The sequence below is a fragment of the Leopardus geoffroyi genome, chromosome A3, assembly GCF_018350155.1.
Source record: "Leopardus geoffroyi isolate Oge1 chromosome A3, O.geoffroyi_Oge1_pat1.0, whole genome shotgun sequence".
Classification (NCBI taxonomy): domain Eukaryota; kingdom Metazoa; phylum Chordata; class Mammalia; order Carnivora; family Felidae; genus Leopardus; species Leopardus geoffroyi.
The window spans coordinates 126,888,106-126,905,358 of record NC_059336.1 but is presented as its reverse complement, the minus strand read 5'-3'; the positions used below and the strand labels follow the sequence as shown (position 1 = coordinate 126,905,358).

The 17,253-nt window shown below is 38.5% G+C and overlaps 1 protein-coding gene across 2 annotated transcripts in view; it reads right to left on the bottom strand.

Moving 5' to 3' along the window:
* Positions 1-17,253, bottom strand: part of SMC6 (structural maintenance of chromosomes 6) — a 78,343-nt gene that overhangs the window by 57,360 nt on the left and 3,730 nt on the right. For both annotated transcript variants that reach the window (XM_045447661.1, XM_045447662.1), the window contains exons 2-6: positions 12,508-12,650; positions 10,490-10,607; positions 8,261-8,366; positions 2,074-2,210; positions 1,384-1,445 (exon numbers count right to left, since the gene is read on the bottom strand). In XM_045447661.1, the coding sequence (XP_045303617.1) occupies positions 1,384-1,445; positions 2,074-2,210; positions 8,261-8,366; positions 10,490-10,607; positions 12,508-12,645 (561 nt within the window). In that variant the 5' untranslated portion in view covers positions 12,646-12,650. The remainder of the gene's footprint in view (positions 1-1,383; positions 1,446-2,073; positions 2,211-8,260; positions 8,367-10,489; positions 10,608-12,507; positions 12,651-17,253) is intronic.

Here is a 17,253-nt window from a genome sequence, read left to right as displayed (position 1 = left end):
AAGTGCAGCTCTAGACCTTCTATATTTTGATAAATGAACCTTTAGCAACTGCATCATACTAGAAGAGGACTAGAAGAGTTGTAACAATCTTTACATATTTCAAAAGAAATAAACATGTTTTTACATTCCCCAAGGAAGCGGGAACTTAGAGAACAGGCTTAATTCAACTTTCCCATAATTTTTCTTTCTGATAAACAGAGTTGACCACAGAAGGAATCAGAAGCCTCAGGCAGAAGTGATTCCTCCATCACAATCCACTTAGAAGTAGTTGCTGAAGAGTGAAGGATTCCACACAGGGTAAGTACGGAGTGTGAGAAATCTACTGGATGCCCTCCAAGATCCTCCCAAACATCTATGATTCCACATACGTTTGGTTTTCCTGATTTTGCTTTAAAATTGCCCTGCATTCTAGCCTCAAATTTATTTGATGTGTCTGCTTTTCTTCAGATTTTAGTAAGTATTTTTCTAAATTTCTGTTGCCTGACATGGAAGCCACTACCCACATGGAGCTTTTTACACTTAAGTAAATTAAATAAAATCAAACACTCAATTTCTCAGTCGCACATTTCAGGTGTTCAAGAGCAAGATGCCAGTGGCTATCCCACTGAATAGCATAATACAGAATATTTCTACCATCACAGAAAGTTTTTCTGGATAGCTTTGTTCTGAACCAAACTGGCAAAGATACCTAGACTTGTAATTGTTCTTTTCCCTTGGTGACTAGTCTTGGTGTTCTTCGTCCCGGAATAAGGCAGGGTAGTACATCAGAATGTAACAGGGATGCTTGGATCCCAATCCAGGCTCTACCAGCAAGCATGCCTAGACGACTGTAGGTGTACATTTACTTTTTCTAGCTCCTTCCTCACCTACAAAATATAGGTGAATCAGATGACCGCCCGGGACAATTCCAGTGCTCACATCATAAGACTACATGCTCTATTTCTAATTACTCAAAGTTATCTTAGCAGAAAGGACTTGACACACCTCCTGCAGTTATGATCAAGAACTCCAAAATACATAAAGAAATGCTTTATTTTTTTGGAATAAATTTCCTTTCTATAATGACTTAGCAACTGAGCTTAGGGAGCCTAGGGCAACAGAAAGCAAAGAAACTGTATAGCTTTTATGAACATCAGTTCTATCCCATACTGGTGCAGACTACATGTTCTTGACTGCTCTGTCAAAATACGAGTGTGATATTAGGCATTGAAAACTCCTGCTGAATTCGCAAATTTTAAGCAACGTCGCTAACAATAGTTGTACATGTTCCTCCTGTGGTCAATTTACTCATATGAGCCCATCTGAATTCTTTCGACATTGCAAATGATAGCTTATGAAAAAGTGACCAGATGCATCAATCAGGAATGCAGATTTAGCAATTACCTGTATGTTAAAATGATCAAGAATTGCAATCAGCTCTTCTTTTCTAGTAGAAACCACGGTGCCTGGTTAAGAGAAACACATACAAATGACCAGACTGTTTTTAGGGCAAAAATACAGAGAAAAATGAGGCAATTGTTTACCAACATAAGCATTACTATTTTTGTGATGTCATCAAGAATACGCACGCATCTGAGAGAGCTGGCCACTATGGTAATCATGACCCAAGCACACAGAGGAAGAAGCGCGGACACCATGACGGTGCTTCTCTTCTTCCCATTAGCTAAACGCTTGCTCTTCCTTCTCATCTACCTCTTTGCCTCCTCTTCCTTTTGCGAAACTTTTCCCCACCTTTTGCGAACCACATCCTTCCACATGTGCTAGCAACTACAGGGGTGAAAGGAGGTCTGCAGGTGAGGACGAAATGGCACAGCCTGTTTCAAGTGGACCCAAACTCTGATAATCATGGTTCTGCTGTCCAATGTCCTGGGATGAAACAACTCTGTGTATATATGTACGTACATAAACATGTGCATGTACACATACGTGCAACCAACCCATGATCTGACATGAGAAAGGTTTCAAGAAATTAGGAAGAAATGCCCTTTTGATGAATACCTGAGCAATCACTTCACTGTTTAACTGAACATTTACTAATATTGTATATGAAATGAAAAGACATTCATAACAAACCTGTTTCACTTTTTAGTTTATAAGATCGACTTCCATCCATGCTGATGTGTTGTTGCACAACTATAGAGTTACCGTACACGTTTGCTCTATAGGCATCATCTCCTCTGTTCCTTAATGTTATTGAGATATCTGCTGAGCTAAAGCAAGAAGGTTAAGGTAAGTCACATGAAGGTACAGTGCAATTTCAATACTAGGTTACTAGAATTTTCAAAACCTCCAAAATAATTTGCCTAATTCATTTGAAAAGTAGCTTTATACCAGTAGTTGATGGCTGATAGGCTACTACAGAATAATGCTGAATATATCATGCCTAATAAAAAAAAAAGAGAGAATAAGAGTTATGGAAATACTGACTATTCTATCCATAATAGAAATACCACGGTCACATAAAACCCATTAAAATTTTGGTTGTTTCAAATCATGCAGATAAGTTATACACCTTTTATAGGCAACATGGAATACTACACTGTCTGACTATAAAATAAAGCATCATGCTGACAGCAATCCCTTAAGAATGATGAAGTAACAATTATGGGGAAATAATAACATCTTCTAAGAACATTAGAATCAAATGAAGCAACTTTCATCTTTCAAATGTATGGCAATAAAAAAATTAAAGTATTTGACACCAAGAAATGTAAACGGAAGCTCAGAATTTCTTGAAATTCTATTGATATTATAAAGGAATTATTTTTAAAGTTTTAAACAAGTTTAGAGCATTTATAGCCATGCACATTTTTATACAGGAAAAAAAAAATCAATCTTTATTTTTCTACTTTTTTTTTTAAAAATAAGACTTGGTAGAAAAACAAAAAGTGTTAAGGAAGTATATTACTATATACACACTCATAATTTCCTTAAACGTAAAAGCAATCAATATTTTTTTCTGATTCAGGTGAACATCTCCCAAAATGCTAAAGCCCTTTAATGCAAAACTGCTTTAACTAGTAATTAAATGAAATCTTTAATAGAACTTGTTTTCATGAATTTATAATCAGATTCCCAAACTGTTCCCATCTGCAGGAAATGCAGAAAAAATACTCAAGATAAACTTCACTGTAAACTGATATTACAGTAGACATACTGAAGGGTTTTGTTATCTCCTGCTCCAGTCACCCTCTTCTTCACCAGAGCCTGAGCAGAAAGACAGGGCTTAGTAGCCTGATCAGTCCTCACCCTGCCCTCCAGGGATGGAGCTAAATATAGAAATCTGATTCGAACTCAGAAAGAGTAACCTTAGTTACTTGAGATGTCAACATTAAGGGAAATTAGATGAAGGGTATAAAGGAAAGTGTACTATCTTTACAACACTTCCATAAATCTAAATTATTTCACAATGAAGTTTTAAAAACAAACTCAAATGAAGGCACAACCACGTTAAGAGCTGGTGATTCCCTGAAGCCTCTGAGGACTAGAGAAACCAATTTGGGGCTTTATACTCGGATGAGCAAGCAGAACATGTGCAGAGGCTACAGAGAGAAGCAAGAGCACACAACAGATAACCTCTTAGAAAACCACCTAGACCAAGTGAAAAAGACACACCCACAGATATTGGCAGTAAATCAGACACAGAAAACGTACACAGCCCCAAAGACTAAGACAGTTAGACGTGGATGACTGGATGACTGCACAAACAAAGACACAGAGTAATGAAGACTTGGCTAAGTTGTAAGGTAGAGAACACACACTCCTCACAAACCCACACACCTGTCATAAGGAGACAGAGGGAAGGGAGCACAATACGGTACAGCCCATTATACAAGGGGGTGAGGGAGGTGGAACAGAAGGGTTGCCGCATGGACCCAAAGGAAGGGAGAGGCAGATAGAGGCCTAGAGACAAAAATACAGAGAAAAAGCCATAGACACAGAAAAGAAAGGCCCAGAGACAAAAGATCCTTGGTTCTGAGGTCTCTGAGTACCAGTTACTCATGAGACCCAACCATACTTCTTCGCTCCTGCAGCTTCTAAAATACAAATCCCTGAATTTTTACAATAAATCTCCTTTTTTTTTTTAACTGTTCATTTATTTATTTTCAGAGAGAGCTAGAGAGCAGAGAATAGGGGCAGAGAGAGAGGAAGAGAAATCCTAAACAGGCTCTGTGCTGTCAGTGCAGAGCCTTATGCAGGACTTGAACTCAAACCGTGAAATCTTGACCAGAGTCGAAATCAAGAGTCGAACGCTTAACTGACTAAGCCACCCAGGCACCCCTAAATCTCGTTTTCTAAAGCTACCCTAAGTGGGCTGGGGTGTGTGTATTTTGTTGTTTTTTTTTTTTAAAGAGAGAGAGAAGGCGTGCGTGCACAAGCGCACATGAGCGGGAGAGGGGCAGAGAGAGAGAGAATCTTAAGCAGACTCTACATCCAGCACCCATGCGGGGCTGGATCTCAAGACCATGAGATCATGACCTGAGTCGAAATCAAGAGTTGGATGCTTAACCAACTGAGCCGCCCAGGCACCCGTGTGTGTGTGTGTGTGTGTGTGTGTGTGTGTTTGTGTGTGTGTGTTTAAATCAGAAATACCGCCCCTGTGTGTGTGTGTGTGTGTGTGTGTGTGTGTGTGTGTGTGTGTTTAAATCAGAAATACCCAATTAGGACAGATATACTCCAGACAAGTTGTAATTAATGGGAGGTTTTTTTTTTTAATTTAACATTTATTATTGAGAGACAGAGACAGAGCATGAGCAAGGGAGAGGTAGAGACGGGGAGACAGAGAATCTGAAGCAGGCTCCAGGCTCGGAGCTGTCAGCACAGAGCCCGACATGGAGCTCGAACTTGTAAACAGTGAGATCATGACCTGAGCCAAAGTCGGACATTTAACCTACTGAGCTACCTAGGTGCCCCAATTAATGGAATTTTTAAAAGCTCTCCAGTTGATTCTAATGAACAAAGTTGAAAACCGTTAACTAAAGTGTAATAGGGGAAGGGCAGCTGCCCACAATACGGAATAAAAATATTTTTTTCATTAACTCGTATGTTTACCTATATTAAGTAAATGTACTTCATGAAAACATTTTAAAAATAAAGTGATTATATATGTTTCCTCTCTGAATCATCAAACATCTCTCTTGATTAGCAAACATATATTTTATTATTTTCATTTCTAGCGACTCTGTGTATTTAATAGCTACCTTTAGTATTGTGAGAACTTCGGAGGCACTGATATTCTGTCGCGATGTGAACTGAATAAAGAAAACCAAGTTTTTCAAAAAATTAAGGTTTAAGAGAAAAGCCTCCTAGTAACTGTACCAGGAGACAGGGACACTTTGCTGGGCACTAACTGCTGTCTCCTCAGCTACTGATGTGGCTAATTCTCAATTTGGGTCAAGAGCCAGGGAGCCCAACGTCTGTAAATACAGGAAATCCTTAAGTGAAGAGTTCTTTTAGAATGACATCACAAACAAGCAGTGCCACAGAAAGAATTTGGCTTCTTTCTCAACCCTGGAAAAATCTATCTGCACAGAGGTACCTGGCAGCAGCACGAACATAGGCACGAACAAGGCACGAACCATACAAAAATATGATGCATCTGCTCTGTCTCTGAATAGCCAGCTCATCTGCAGTTAAGTTCTGTAGCCTTGACTAAATACATCAGCAATGTACAGCAGGAGTAAGAGTTTTTGTCCCTCCATAACTCACTCCCAATGCTGCAGCTGTCAGATCCCAAGGCAACCAGGGCTAGTATTAGAAAGCCAAGGGAGGGAACAGTGAACTAAATATGTTCAAAAACAACCTGAATAGTGAGGGTCATGAGACCCTGGGGCACTGACAGAGGTTTCCATGGGAGAAGTTGTATTAGGTGAATTAATTCACCACCACTGTAAAGAGCTGGTAGCTGACAGAGAGGTGACCCCCAGGCAGAGTGTCTCAGGGCAGGGTTCTCTGGCTTCTCCAAATCTCACTAGGCAAGACTGCTACGGAGAGCTAAAACCCCAAACAAGACAGGACTGAGCCCAGGTGCTACCAACGGGGAGTGTAATGTTTGACATGGGGGGAAGGAGAGTCCCGAGGACTCTCCCAAACCTGTGCCAGACAGACTTCCTTCAGGGAAAATGGAGCAGACATGCAAATTTTAGATGTAAAACTGACTTAAGACTAGAACTGCAAAGCTCCATGAGGTGAATCTGTAAAAAATGATGACAGAATCAGAGACTATAAAATATGAAGAGATTCACAGATATCAAATATTTTATACAGAAGGGGATGACTAGGGAAATAGCAGTGGGTTTGGAAAAGCTGTTTTTAAGCTACTTTTTCAGTCAAGGTCTGTAAAAAGGAGACTGAGCTCAGGTTAAGGCTTTTAACTGTTATTAACTATTTAAAATATATTAATTTCCTCTAGGCAGCTGTGTCCTTAAAAGTTGGTGATCTGTGTAAGCTGGCCTTTTCCTTTCTTTTTAAAAATGGTATTCTGAAGACAAGTCTCAGAAAGAAGTTTCTGCTTTGGTCCAGATACTTCTCAAATGGAAAAAAACAAAACAAAACAAAAAAACAAAAAATTATTTAATTGGGATATAAAACAATTAGGGCTACAGAAAAAAATTATTTCTTTTCCTGAAGCTTCTATCTGAAAGATCAATGTGTTATCTGACTAGGTAGACTAGGTGACTGTTTAGACTACTAAAAAATGTATAGTTAAGTACAATGAATTGAAACAGAGCTGGAGCCATTAAAAAGGCTGGAATAGCTAATTTTTTATTTCAGAGATCATTTGGTTGGGGACTATGGAAGGGGGAGAAGATCTTGCTGAGCTGCAGCCCAAATAAGATAAGGAGAGACAGAAAATATGCTGGAGAATTGTTACCGAATAGTTATTTTCCATGGTCATACAGCATGGGGAATGTTTTCCGTGTATCTTTACCTCCCTTCTCCTGAGTCCACTTGGAACCCTGGCTTGGGTTAATATTCCTACAGCTTTCTGAGAAATACATGAGAAAACTGCAATCCTGGTTCACATCCCGTCCCTATTCTGTTTTTTAGTAATAAAATTGAAGTTAAACGGAAAGAACATTGAGCAGAAGGAAAGTCTGTTATATGAGAAAAAAGATCTCACTGCTAATTATCAAAGTTCCAGAAGTTCTGGGCATGGGGTGTGCAAAGGAGCACTGAGCAATGGGAGCGGCCTCACTCTGCGAGACAGCAGAACAGTTTGGGACTTCCTAGTTTTTAGGAGACGCAAGGACCCCTTCGGACTTATTCGAGGCAGTAATAAGAAGAATAAGGAGACCGGCCTGAAGAGTGCTCCTTAATGGGCAAAAGGCCCTAAGTCTATGATGATGCAAATTGGGCAATTTATATGAAGTTACATGAAGGCAAGTTATATCAAGAAGAAATACAGGTGTAGAGTGAATGAAGGCAGTTTTATGACCATTTTCCAAGAGTCAAGATGGACCACAAACAGACGTGTGGGTGTAGTCCTCAAATCAAATCCACTTGCAAATCACCTGAGTAAAGGACAGAAAATCAAAGACACCAGAATACTTTTTTGGAATTCTTAGTGAACTGGAGGCAGAAATTTTGTGCGGGGACCCTTGGCTGGTTGCTGACTCTGCTTTTGCCTGTAACACACCAACATGAACTTGTTCAGGCTGGGTTTGGATCAAGAGCAAGGAAAGTCCAATGTTTATAAATATCTCTTTAAGTAGAAGTACATAGTGGGGCGCCTGGGTGGCTCAGCTGGTTAAGTGTCCAACTCTTGATTTCAGCTCAGGTCATGATCTCACGGTTGAGACTGAGCCCCATGTCGGGCTCTGCATTGACATCATGGAGCCTGCTTGCGATCCTCTCTCCCCCTCTCTCTGCCCCTCCCCAGCTTGTGCGTGCAACTGCGTGCACTTCCTCTCTCCCTCAAAATAAAAGAGTAAACATTAAAAAAATAAAATAAAATAAAAAACAGAAGTACATAGATTCATCATTGCTTGTTCTTTCCTCCAAAAAGGTAATAGAAACAAGAGTGTAAGAGGGCAGGCACATGGCAGTACTTTACACGAGCTTTCCTTCTGGAGAGCTAACAGGCAACAGTGGGCCATACTGGCAACAGGGAGAAAAGAAAGGAATGGAAAGATGGGACTCTTCCGTTTCAGTTCTGGGAAGCCAATTCACTTCCTATCATGTTTACATGAACTGGGAATCTAAAGCAGCCGCTTCTTACTAAAGAACTGGAAAATACATGTAGAAAGCAAACACTTACTTCTGTCCGTCTTTCACAAAACCTTTTAAAGAAGAGCCTCTATTGGTAGCGACTGCTTTTCCGCCAAGACCAACTATGAGAGCTGTGAGCACTGCACTCTTCCCACCTACGGAAACAGGTGTTGATGAAATCACATTCATTAAGGAGACAGAAAAGAAGAGGCTGACTCCCACAATTTGATGTAAAAAGATTTCTGAATGAAAATGTAAATTAGTTCTAACACTGAAATGAAGTGTTACACTTCGATTACCATTTTCTTTCAGCAACCTTAAAAAAAGAATTGTATATATCATGAAATATTTAGCTGTTGCAATTAGAAAAAAAATTAGTATAATTCAGGACTCGAATTTTTGCCACTAATAAGAAAATTAAAAAAAAAAAAAAAGGTTGATACCTTTCCAACCTAAAATGCTCATTGTTTCATCTTGGTCCATCAGCCTATTAAATGAGGTTATCTTTTTAATTACACATAGATACTGAATTTATCTAACCTTTATCACATTCTAATTTAGGTATGATTTACTTTTCCACAAATTCACAGAAGCCAGAAACTATTTTTGACAACCGCTGAATGCAAACAAGCTCCACAGGGACAGGATGTTGTCTGTTTTATTCAACATGATACAGCCAATAGTGGCCCATAATAGGCACTCTGGTATTTATTGAATGAATAAATGAACTTCAATATGAAAAAAAAATCATCAGTCATACAGATAAATGTCTCTATGTAATATTTTGACAACTCTTATTCCTAATTTGATTATTCATTTGCTAACTTTCTGAAAAGTATACTTCTTCTGACTCTAACATATAAAATAACACAAGCTGAAATTTCAATATCTAAACAATTACCCAGAATATGCAATCATTTTCTGAACTCCACAATCAACCAATTCAATCAACTCTTACCAGCCCATCATTTCCCACAACATACCCTAAATTAACCAAAATTCACCACTGGCTAACCTGATTTAGTTCCTCGAATGCCTTTCAAGTCTCTGTTCTAAATCTCTCCTTCGTTTCCAAATTCACTGCCTCCACTATTTGCATTATTTCTTCTTCTCTAAGTTTTATTAATAAAATAACTATTTCAAAAGTTAAAAAAGAAGAAAAGACCTAATTGCAGAACCCACAAGTTTTTCCTTACTTCTTGTCCTGTGGGACCTCCCAGTAGCACTAATCCCTCTGTCCATTCTCTCCTTCTGAAAACACTTTCCTCTGGACTGAGTATACAGCAGGGGAAACAAAGAACAACTAAGCAGAATATGGAGCTGCATTCACCTACTATCCTGTTCTAGCACCGTCACCAGCCATAGACTCTGGTAAGCTTCCTCTCCATGTACTGGTCAGTCAAGCTGTCGACAGCTCATGCCTGGCTGGTCCATCACAAAAGCTGCATAACTGGTCTTTCTAACCCCCATGCCTCTCCCCTTCTAATCCATTCTCCACAATGTGGCCACTTTGTTTCACAAATCTTGACCATGTCATCCCTTACTGAGAAACTGTAATTGGTTCTCCACTGACTTCTGAATAAAACACCAAAATCTTCATCGTGGTATTCAAGATCCTCACCAGTATCACCTACGACAGTCCCCTCCAGCATCAGCTTCTGCCCCTCCCTACCATGTAGGATATGATAAAGCCATATGAGGCTGTTCACCATCATCCATGCACATCTATTTCTGCCCCTCCAAACCTCTGCTAATAAGCAATCTTCGCCTGGAACATCTCAGCCTCCTCTTCCCCAATGAGGCCTAAAGAATCTATAATTTTCATTCAAGTGCCACCATAAATACCACCTCCTCCTTAAGCTTTCATTGGCCACAGTGAGAAATAGTTTCTTTCTTGTCTGGATTCCCGTGGCACTATATTTGTGCTCTATTATAACATTTAATAGATGTAAGACACACGGGTGCATTAATCACAATGAGGCTAGTCCTCTCTTGTGGAAGGCTTGTCCACTCTTCTATGGTATGAACACCAAGGTAAAAGGAGTCAAAACAATAAGTAGGAAATGTTTATTCCTACTACATAAATAATGAACCTAGAGTTAACTTATTATTTTCTTTAAGTACAGAATAGCAGCAAATACTGAAAATATTCATGACCACAGTTTATAGATCCCAAACTTAGATTTATCAGCATGCACAATCACCTACTTTAAAAAGTTAGTGCATTCTAACTTCAAAATACTACTCAAAGTAAAGTAAGGAGGGCAAAAGCACTTACTTCCATTGTTGCCAACAACAAAGTTGACATTAGAACCAAACTTAAAGGGTCCAAGCATCGAATGACACATGAAGTTTCTTAGCTGAATACTCTCAATTATTCCAACTTCTGCTGCAGTCTATTAACCAAAAAAAAAAAAAGAGAGAGAGAGAGAGCAAGAGACAGAGGGAGAAAACAATTAATTATTAATCTGTCTAATAAACTCATTATACTCATCCAAGCATTTGGAGAAAGATCAGCAGTGTTACTAAAGAAAACAGTTATATAATAAGTGAATAATCTTAACTTGAATGAGTAAGATGAAATTAAATGGGAACCTTCAATGAATACTCATTCTCAAGTCCTTAAAGGATCTAATAATTGTATTACATAGTTTCTTAATATGGACGATACTAACCTTTTGAGTCAGGTAATTTTTTGTTGGAGGGGGGCTGCTTTGCGATTTTGATAATTTTAACGACATCCCTAGCCTCTGCCCAGTAGAAGCACACATCTACCTAAGTTGTGCCAATCAAAAATATATCCAGATGCTGTCCCCCAAGGGACATTTAAAAACTCTTAAAAAAAAAAATAAAGTCTTTAAAAACTCCCTGGCTGTCTTCTTTTGGATGCCATCTTATTAAAAACCAGAAACATTTATATCCTTTTATAAGTAGAATATCAGAAATTATGGTTGAAGGTTTTTTAAAATAAACTTTTATTTTGATCAAATTGTAGATACAGTTGTAAGAAATAATACAGAGAGATCCTATGAATTCTTTATTCAGTTTCTGCCCATGGTACTATCTTAAAAACTGTGGTACAAAATCACAACCAGGATACTGACACTGATACAGTCAAGATACAGAACATTTCCATCACCACAAGGATCCCTTAGGTCACCTTTTATAACTGATCCACATCCCACCCAATCCACTCCTACCTGAACCCCCAGTCCACTAATCTGTTCTCCATTTCTAGAACACTGTCATTTCACAAATGTTATAGAAATGTCTATGGGGTACCTCGGCGGTTCAGTCGGTTAAGCGTCTGACTTTGGCTCAGGTCATATCTCACAGTTCGTGGATTCAAGCCCCGCATCAGGCTCTGTGCGGACAGCTCAGAGCCTGGAGCCTGCTTCGGATTCTGTGTCTCCCTCTTTCTCTATCCCTCCCCTGCTCCTGCTCTGTCTCTCTCTGCCACACACTCTCTGTCTCTCAAAAATAAACAAACATTAAAAAAATAAAAATTGAAAAAAAAGAAACGTCTATTGTCACCTACATCAGGAGGTCACTGCTAACTAGTATTTCATGGTATGGATGTACCACAGTATTTAACCATTCACTCACTGAGTGACATCTGGGTTGTTTCAGTTTGGGCTATTACAAATAAAGCTGCTATAAACATTCATGGAGAGAATTTTGTGTGAAAGTATATCTTCATTTCTCTGGGACAAATGCTGGGTTGTGTGGTAGACAGGTGTGTGTTAAATTAAAAAAAAAAAAAAAAAAAAAGCCAAGCTATTTTTCAGTGTGGCAGTATCATTTTACATTCCCACCAGCAATATATGAATGATCCGGTTTCTCTGTATCCTTGCCAGCATTTGAAGTTGTCGTTGTTTTTAATTTCAGTCAGTCTGATGGGTGTGTAGTAACATTTCATTGTGGTCTGCTTAATTTGCATTTCCTCAATAATAAATGATGTTGAACATCTGTCATGTCATTGTCATTTTGAAGCCTGCAGGGTCAGTGGTCATACCTACTGCTTCATTCCTGTTATTGGTAATGCCTTCTTTTTTTTTCCCTTTGTCAGTCTTACTAGAGGTCTGCCAAATTTATTGATCTTTCCAAAGAATAAGCTCTTTGTTTTAAGGGTTTTTCTAAATGTTTCTAATAATTCACATAAACTTCAGAATTAGTTACATTATTTTACCTTAGTTTTTTAAAAAACTATACTGCTTTTCCTGACATTGAATTATCAAGAATATGACATATAAGCCAAACATGAGAATCAGGCCAATCCAAAAATTTTGCACTTACCAAAGTAGAGGTACCATTTGTGAAAGAAACCGTACATTCATCTTCATCACCATCTTTGTCAAAGTCATCCAACTCTTCTTGTCTTGGTCTTTTGGCATTTTCAGGAGAGAAGAAATTTTCTTCCTTTCTTTTGGCCATCAGGTCTGAACATGTATTAGAGTAACAATGAAGTAAAATAAGACAAAGCTTAAGTTTTAAGTACTACGTCCATTCGTTTTTAGTTAAAAAAAATAAACATATCATCTGTGCAGAGGAAGAGGGCCATGAGACAAAAAACACAAGTGGCCACTTGAGGCTGGAAAGGCAACCAAACAGATTCACCCCTTGAGTTTCCAGAAAGGAACAGCCCTACCGCCACCTTGATTTTAGCACTCGGCGCTGCAGCAGACTTCTAACCTGCAGAAGCGTAAGACAAAAAGTTTATGTTGTGGCTTTTTAAAATCATGTGCACATGCCACACTAGTTGATTTTACTTCAGAGTTATTCACAGCCAAGATTTTATGGATATGGGCCTCCCTAAATGTTTTGGCTACTGAAACTCACAAAAGGTAAAAACTCTTATTTGTGAGACTCTGTTTTCTAGTTTCCTAGATCTATTAATAGAGATGCCATGTCTTCTGAAAGTTTTCCAAAGCAATCATCCAATTTTTCAGATAAAAGCATTAATTTTAAATTAATTTCCCAAAGAAGAGTATCTTAAAGCCATGTTGCCTAGTATCAGTAGTTTCCCTTAATTGTTCCCTAAAGAAACAAGCCATGCTATGTTTTCCAATGTACTATAAAATTTATGCCTAGAAAATTAATGTATTTAAAATTAGACAAAACTTTTTGAACATATAAATACTGCACCTCAAGTCAAAGCTGACGGTCTGTGATTAAAATTAAATGTTGTGAGTCATTTTGTTGTTACTTTCATTGTTCTCTCTAAAATACACTTAAGACTTATAATGATACGCACCTAATAACTATTTGCTAAATAAATGGAGAGAAAATCCATAACATAGGTAATCAAAAATGTCTAAGATACAAGGAAAGAATATGAAGAATGGTTCTAGTCTCTACCTAAGTCCACCAAGGACTGTATACCATAGCAACCAGGTTTGCACCAGGTACCTGGGCAGCAAGAGAGTAAATGAGGTTTTCTCTCTCTTGATTTCGGACTGAAGGATTCCAGTCAGTCCTCACTACAGATGATAGCCATATGTGATGATATATGCACACAGGGTAACAAAGTAGTCTTTGTGTGTGTGTGTGTGTGTGTGTGTGTGTGTGTGTGTGTGTCAGAAGGGTGGGGGGCTAGTGGAGTGGTGTTCCAAAGAAAGTATGAAGTAGATGTGTAGGAACCAGAATGGGGCCTCTAGAGAAAGAATGTGAGTGACAAAAGGAGGGTAAGGGAGAAAGAGATATCCATATATGTGTTTAATTTTTTAAATCCACTGCTTTCCAAAATTATACTGACAGAACTGATCTGGCAGAAATATGAAATATCTATACATATTATGGAGGAACTGGTTTGGGGAATTATCTTTGTTAGGCTGTGTTATTTTGATAATGTATACCTCGTTAAATGAACTAAGTGGTTTTCCCATCCTTTTAATGCTCTGAAATCACTTCAACTGCATGACACATTAAATGTTTTTTTGAAAGTAAGAAAGAACTAGGCTAGGGGCACCTGGATGGCTCAGTTGGTTAAGTGTCCAACTTCAGCTCAAGTCATGATCTTGCAGTTCATGAAATTGAGCCCCACCCCCCAGCTCGCATCAGGGCTCTGCTGACAGCTCAGAGCCTGGAGCCTGCTTCAGATTCTGTGTCTCCCTCTCTCTCTGCCCCTCCCCCATTTACACTCTGTCTCTCTTTCTCAAAAATAAACATTAAAAATTTTTTCTTAAGAAATAAGTAGGCTGATGGGGCGCCTGGGTGGCGCAGTCGGTTAAGCGTCCGACTTCAGCCAGGTCACGATCTCGCGGCCCGTGAGTTTGAGCCCCGCGTCAGGCTCTAGGCTGATGGCTCAGAGCCTGGAGCCTGTTTCCGATTCTGTGTCTCCCTCTCTCTCTGCCCCTTCCCCGTTCATGCTCTGTCTCTCTCTGTCCCAGAAATAAATAAACGTTGAAAAAAAAAAAAATTAAAAAGAAATAAGTAGGCTGAAAGCTATTAGAAAGTAGAGCTATTAGTAAGTAGAAAGTTTGAAAGTTAACTTTATGAAATCACTTACATTTCTTTCTTGTATACTGGTTTTAACAGGTTTACAATAACCTCTTGAATCAATTTTTCTGTAATTTTATTTTCAAAACATTGATATAATGTGAACCCTCACACTTACGAGACAAGATTACCTTATGTTTTGTAAAATCCTCATCAGTAGTCATGACTCCTTTCATGCAAAAAATATTTAATTAAATTTTGAAATATTTTCTCTAAAAATTAGGTCTTTATCAAATCAAGGTTTTCTTTAATGGGAATATTTTAATGTTTATTCATATTTCTTATACAACCGAATGTAAGGGATATTCAGTGTGAGTCTAGAATTCAGTCTCTCATTCTTTCTCCCAAAATGCAAGTTAAAAAAGAAATCAGAGACTTCCACTTCCAGGAAAATGGAATAGATACACTTTTCCCTGTTTCTCCTGCTTAGTAAAACTAAAAACTTTGGAAATCATATATAAAACAAACATAAGACAACTCTGAATGAGAAGGAAGTAGATTGGCTAGGAACCTCAGGACCCAAGGAATGACATCAAGGTAAGTTCCCAGAGTTTTTGTTTTGCTTTAAATATCCCAGACTTGGAGAAGACAGCAACTGGGGAAATACCAACAGGTGCATGGGAAAAAAAGACCTAATAAAAGCTTCCTCTCTCTAGCCAAAGGACCAGGCAGCCTGACAAGACAGAAAGCTTTTAGACAATAATTGCTCTATTCCAGCCAAAAACCACAAAAAAAAACTGTGGTGCCTCCTTCTACTCCCCCAATGACACACACTTTAGCAAAGGTCAAGTGGGTAGCCTGGACCTTATAATGCCATAAGAAGGCATCTCCATATCCCATTTGGGCCAGTGTCAGAGAACGTTATGTAGGCCAAATAGGGAGTCATGATAATGGGTGTCCATGGAGCCCACCTAGAGAGCCTAGGTGTCCACCTTGATCAGGCAGTAATAGGTTGCTACTTACTCCCACTCTCAGTTGGATGGTGTCACATGAGACCTTTTACTACCACCCAGAGAGGTAAAGAGACCACCCCCCAAAAGTGTACGAAAACCATGTGGAGAGCCAAAATTCCCACTCATACCAGCAGTCACTGTGGCTAAGAAAAGAGCTCTGGTACAGTTCTACATCTCTGAGTCTTAGTGTCTACAGCTTAATACCATAGGGCAGAAGTTCTCAAAGGTTGTGGTCAATCTCTTCAAAAGTACTAAGGATCTCAAAGAGCTTTTTGTTTACACCTATCAATATCTATCATACTGTAAATTAAAACTGAGAAACTGTTAAGCCAAAGAACACACATGTACACATTCTGTCAGTCCTCAAAGCAATGACATCACCACATGTCTCATAGCCTCTGGAAAACTCCATTCACTCATAAGTGAATGAGAGTGAAAAAGGCAAATAACATCTGACTGTTATTATGAAAATTGTTTGACTTTGTTGACCCTTTGAAAGAGTCTCAAGGGTCCCTGAGCCACAGTCTGCAAACTGCTTAGTGCAGAGGATACTGTTAAGTAATCCATGACACAATGCCATAAATTATAAGGCGTAGCTAGCAAGCAATTAAGTTAGAGCAGCAGAGAAGAAGCCAACCATCAAATAACTTATAGACTTGATATTCAGTGTGTGGTCCAAGGACCAGCAAGTAGCATTTACATCTCCTGGAAATGTATTAGATATCCAGAATCTCAGCCCCCTTCCTAAATCAAATGAATCAGAATCTTCATTTCTAACAAGATCTTAGGAGATTCTAAAGAAGAACCGTTATAAATAACATTTAAAAACTTGGCCTTTATCTTATCCTGAAGGCAATGAAGAATTTAATCATGATAAAACAAATACCATCTAAAAGGTGTATTAGATAATCCAAAGGACATTTAACCTAAACAAATCCCTGAGATAATATTAGCATTAGTCACAATTACATAAGAGTCAATATCTCTTTTATAAACAATTGAATGTTAATGTTGAATCTCTTACACAAGTCAAAACTTGAAAATCCAACATATTTCTCAAACTATTTAACAAGAGCCAATGTCTGTTAGTTTCAGCTTGTTGCTAACTTACATTTCCTGGAATACCACCATGCCATTATTTTCCCCAAAATATCTCCTTTTCTCCCACCCATTCTCTATCTCCTTAATTACTGAGCAATAATTTATTTATTGTAGAAGAGCAAAAAAGAAGCATTACTGTTTGGTTTTCCCCACATTAAATGTCCCTTTACATACTGTTTTTATTAATGCCCAATAATGATCCTGCAGTAAGCAGGCGCTCAGACATCAGCTGACTGATTTTTAGTATTTTACCATTAAAAAAATGGCAGTTTTTTAAGTAAAACTGGGGGAGGGAGATGACGTAGGTAAATGTGATAAGCTTCTTACAATGAATGTGAGATTCTGTACTACACAGAAGATGGTGTGCAACATGATGACGATGTGTTTTATTTGCTGCACTTGGCTTAGGATTTGCAGTTTGCTATTAGGTTGCCATGGTAACATGCATCAGACACCAAAGGATTCTACCTTTTAAAATAGGAATCACTTT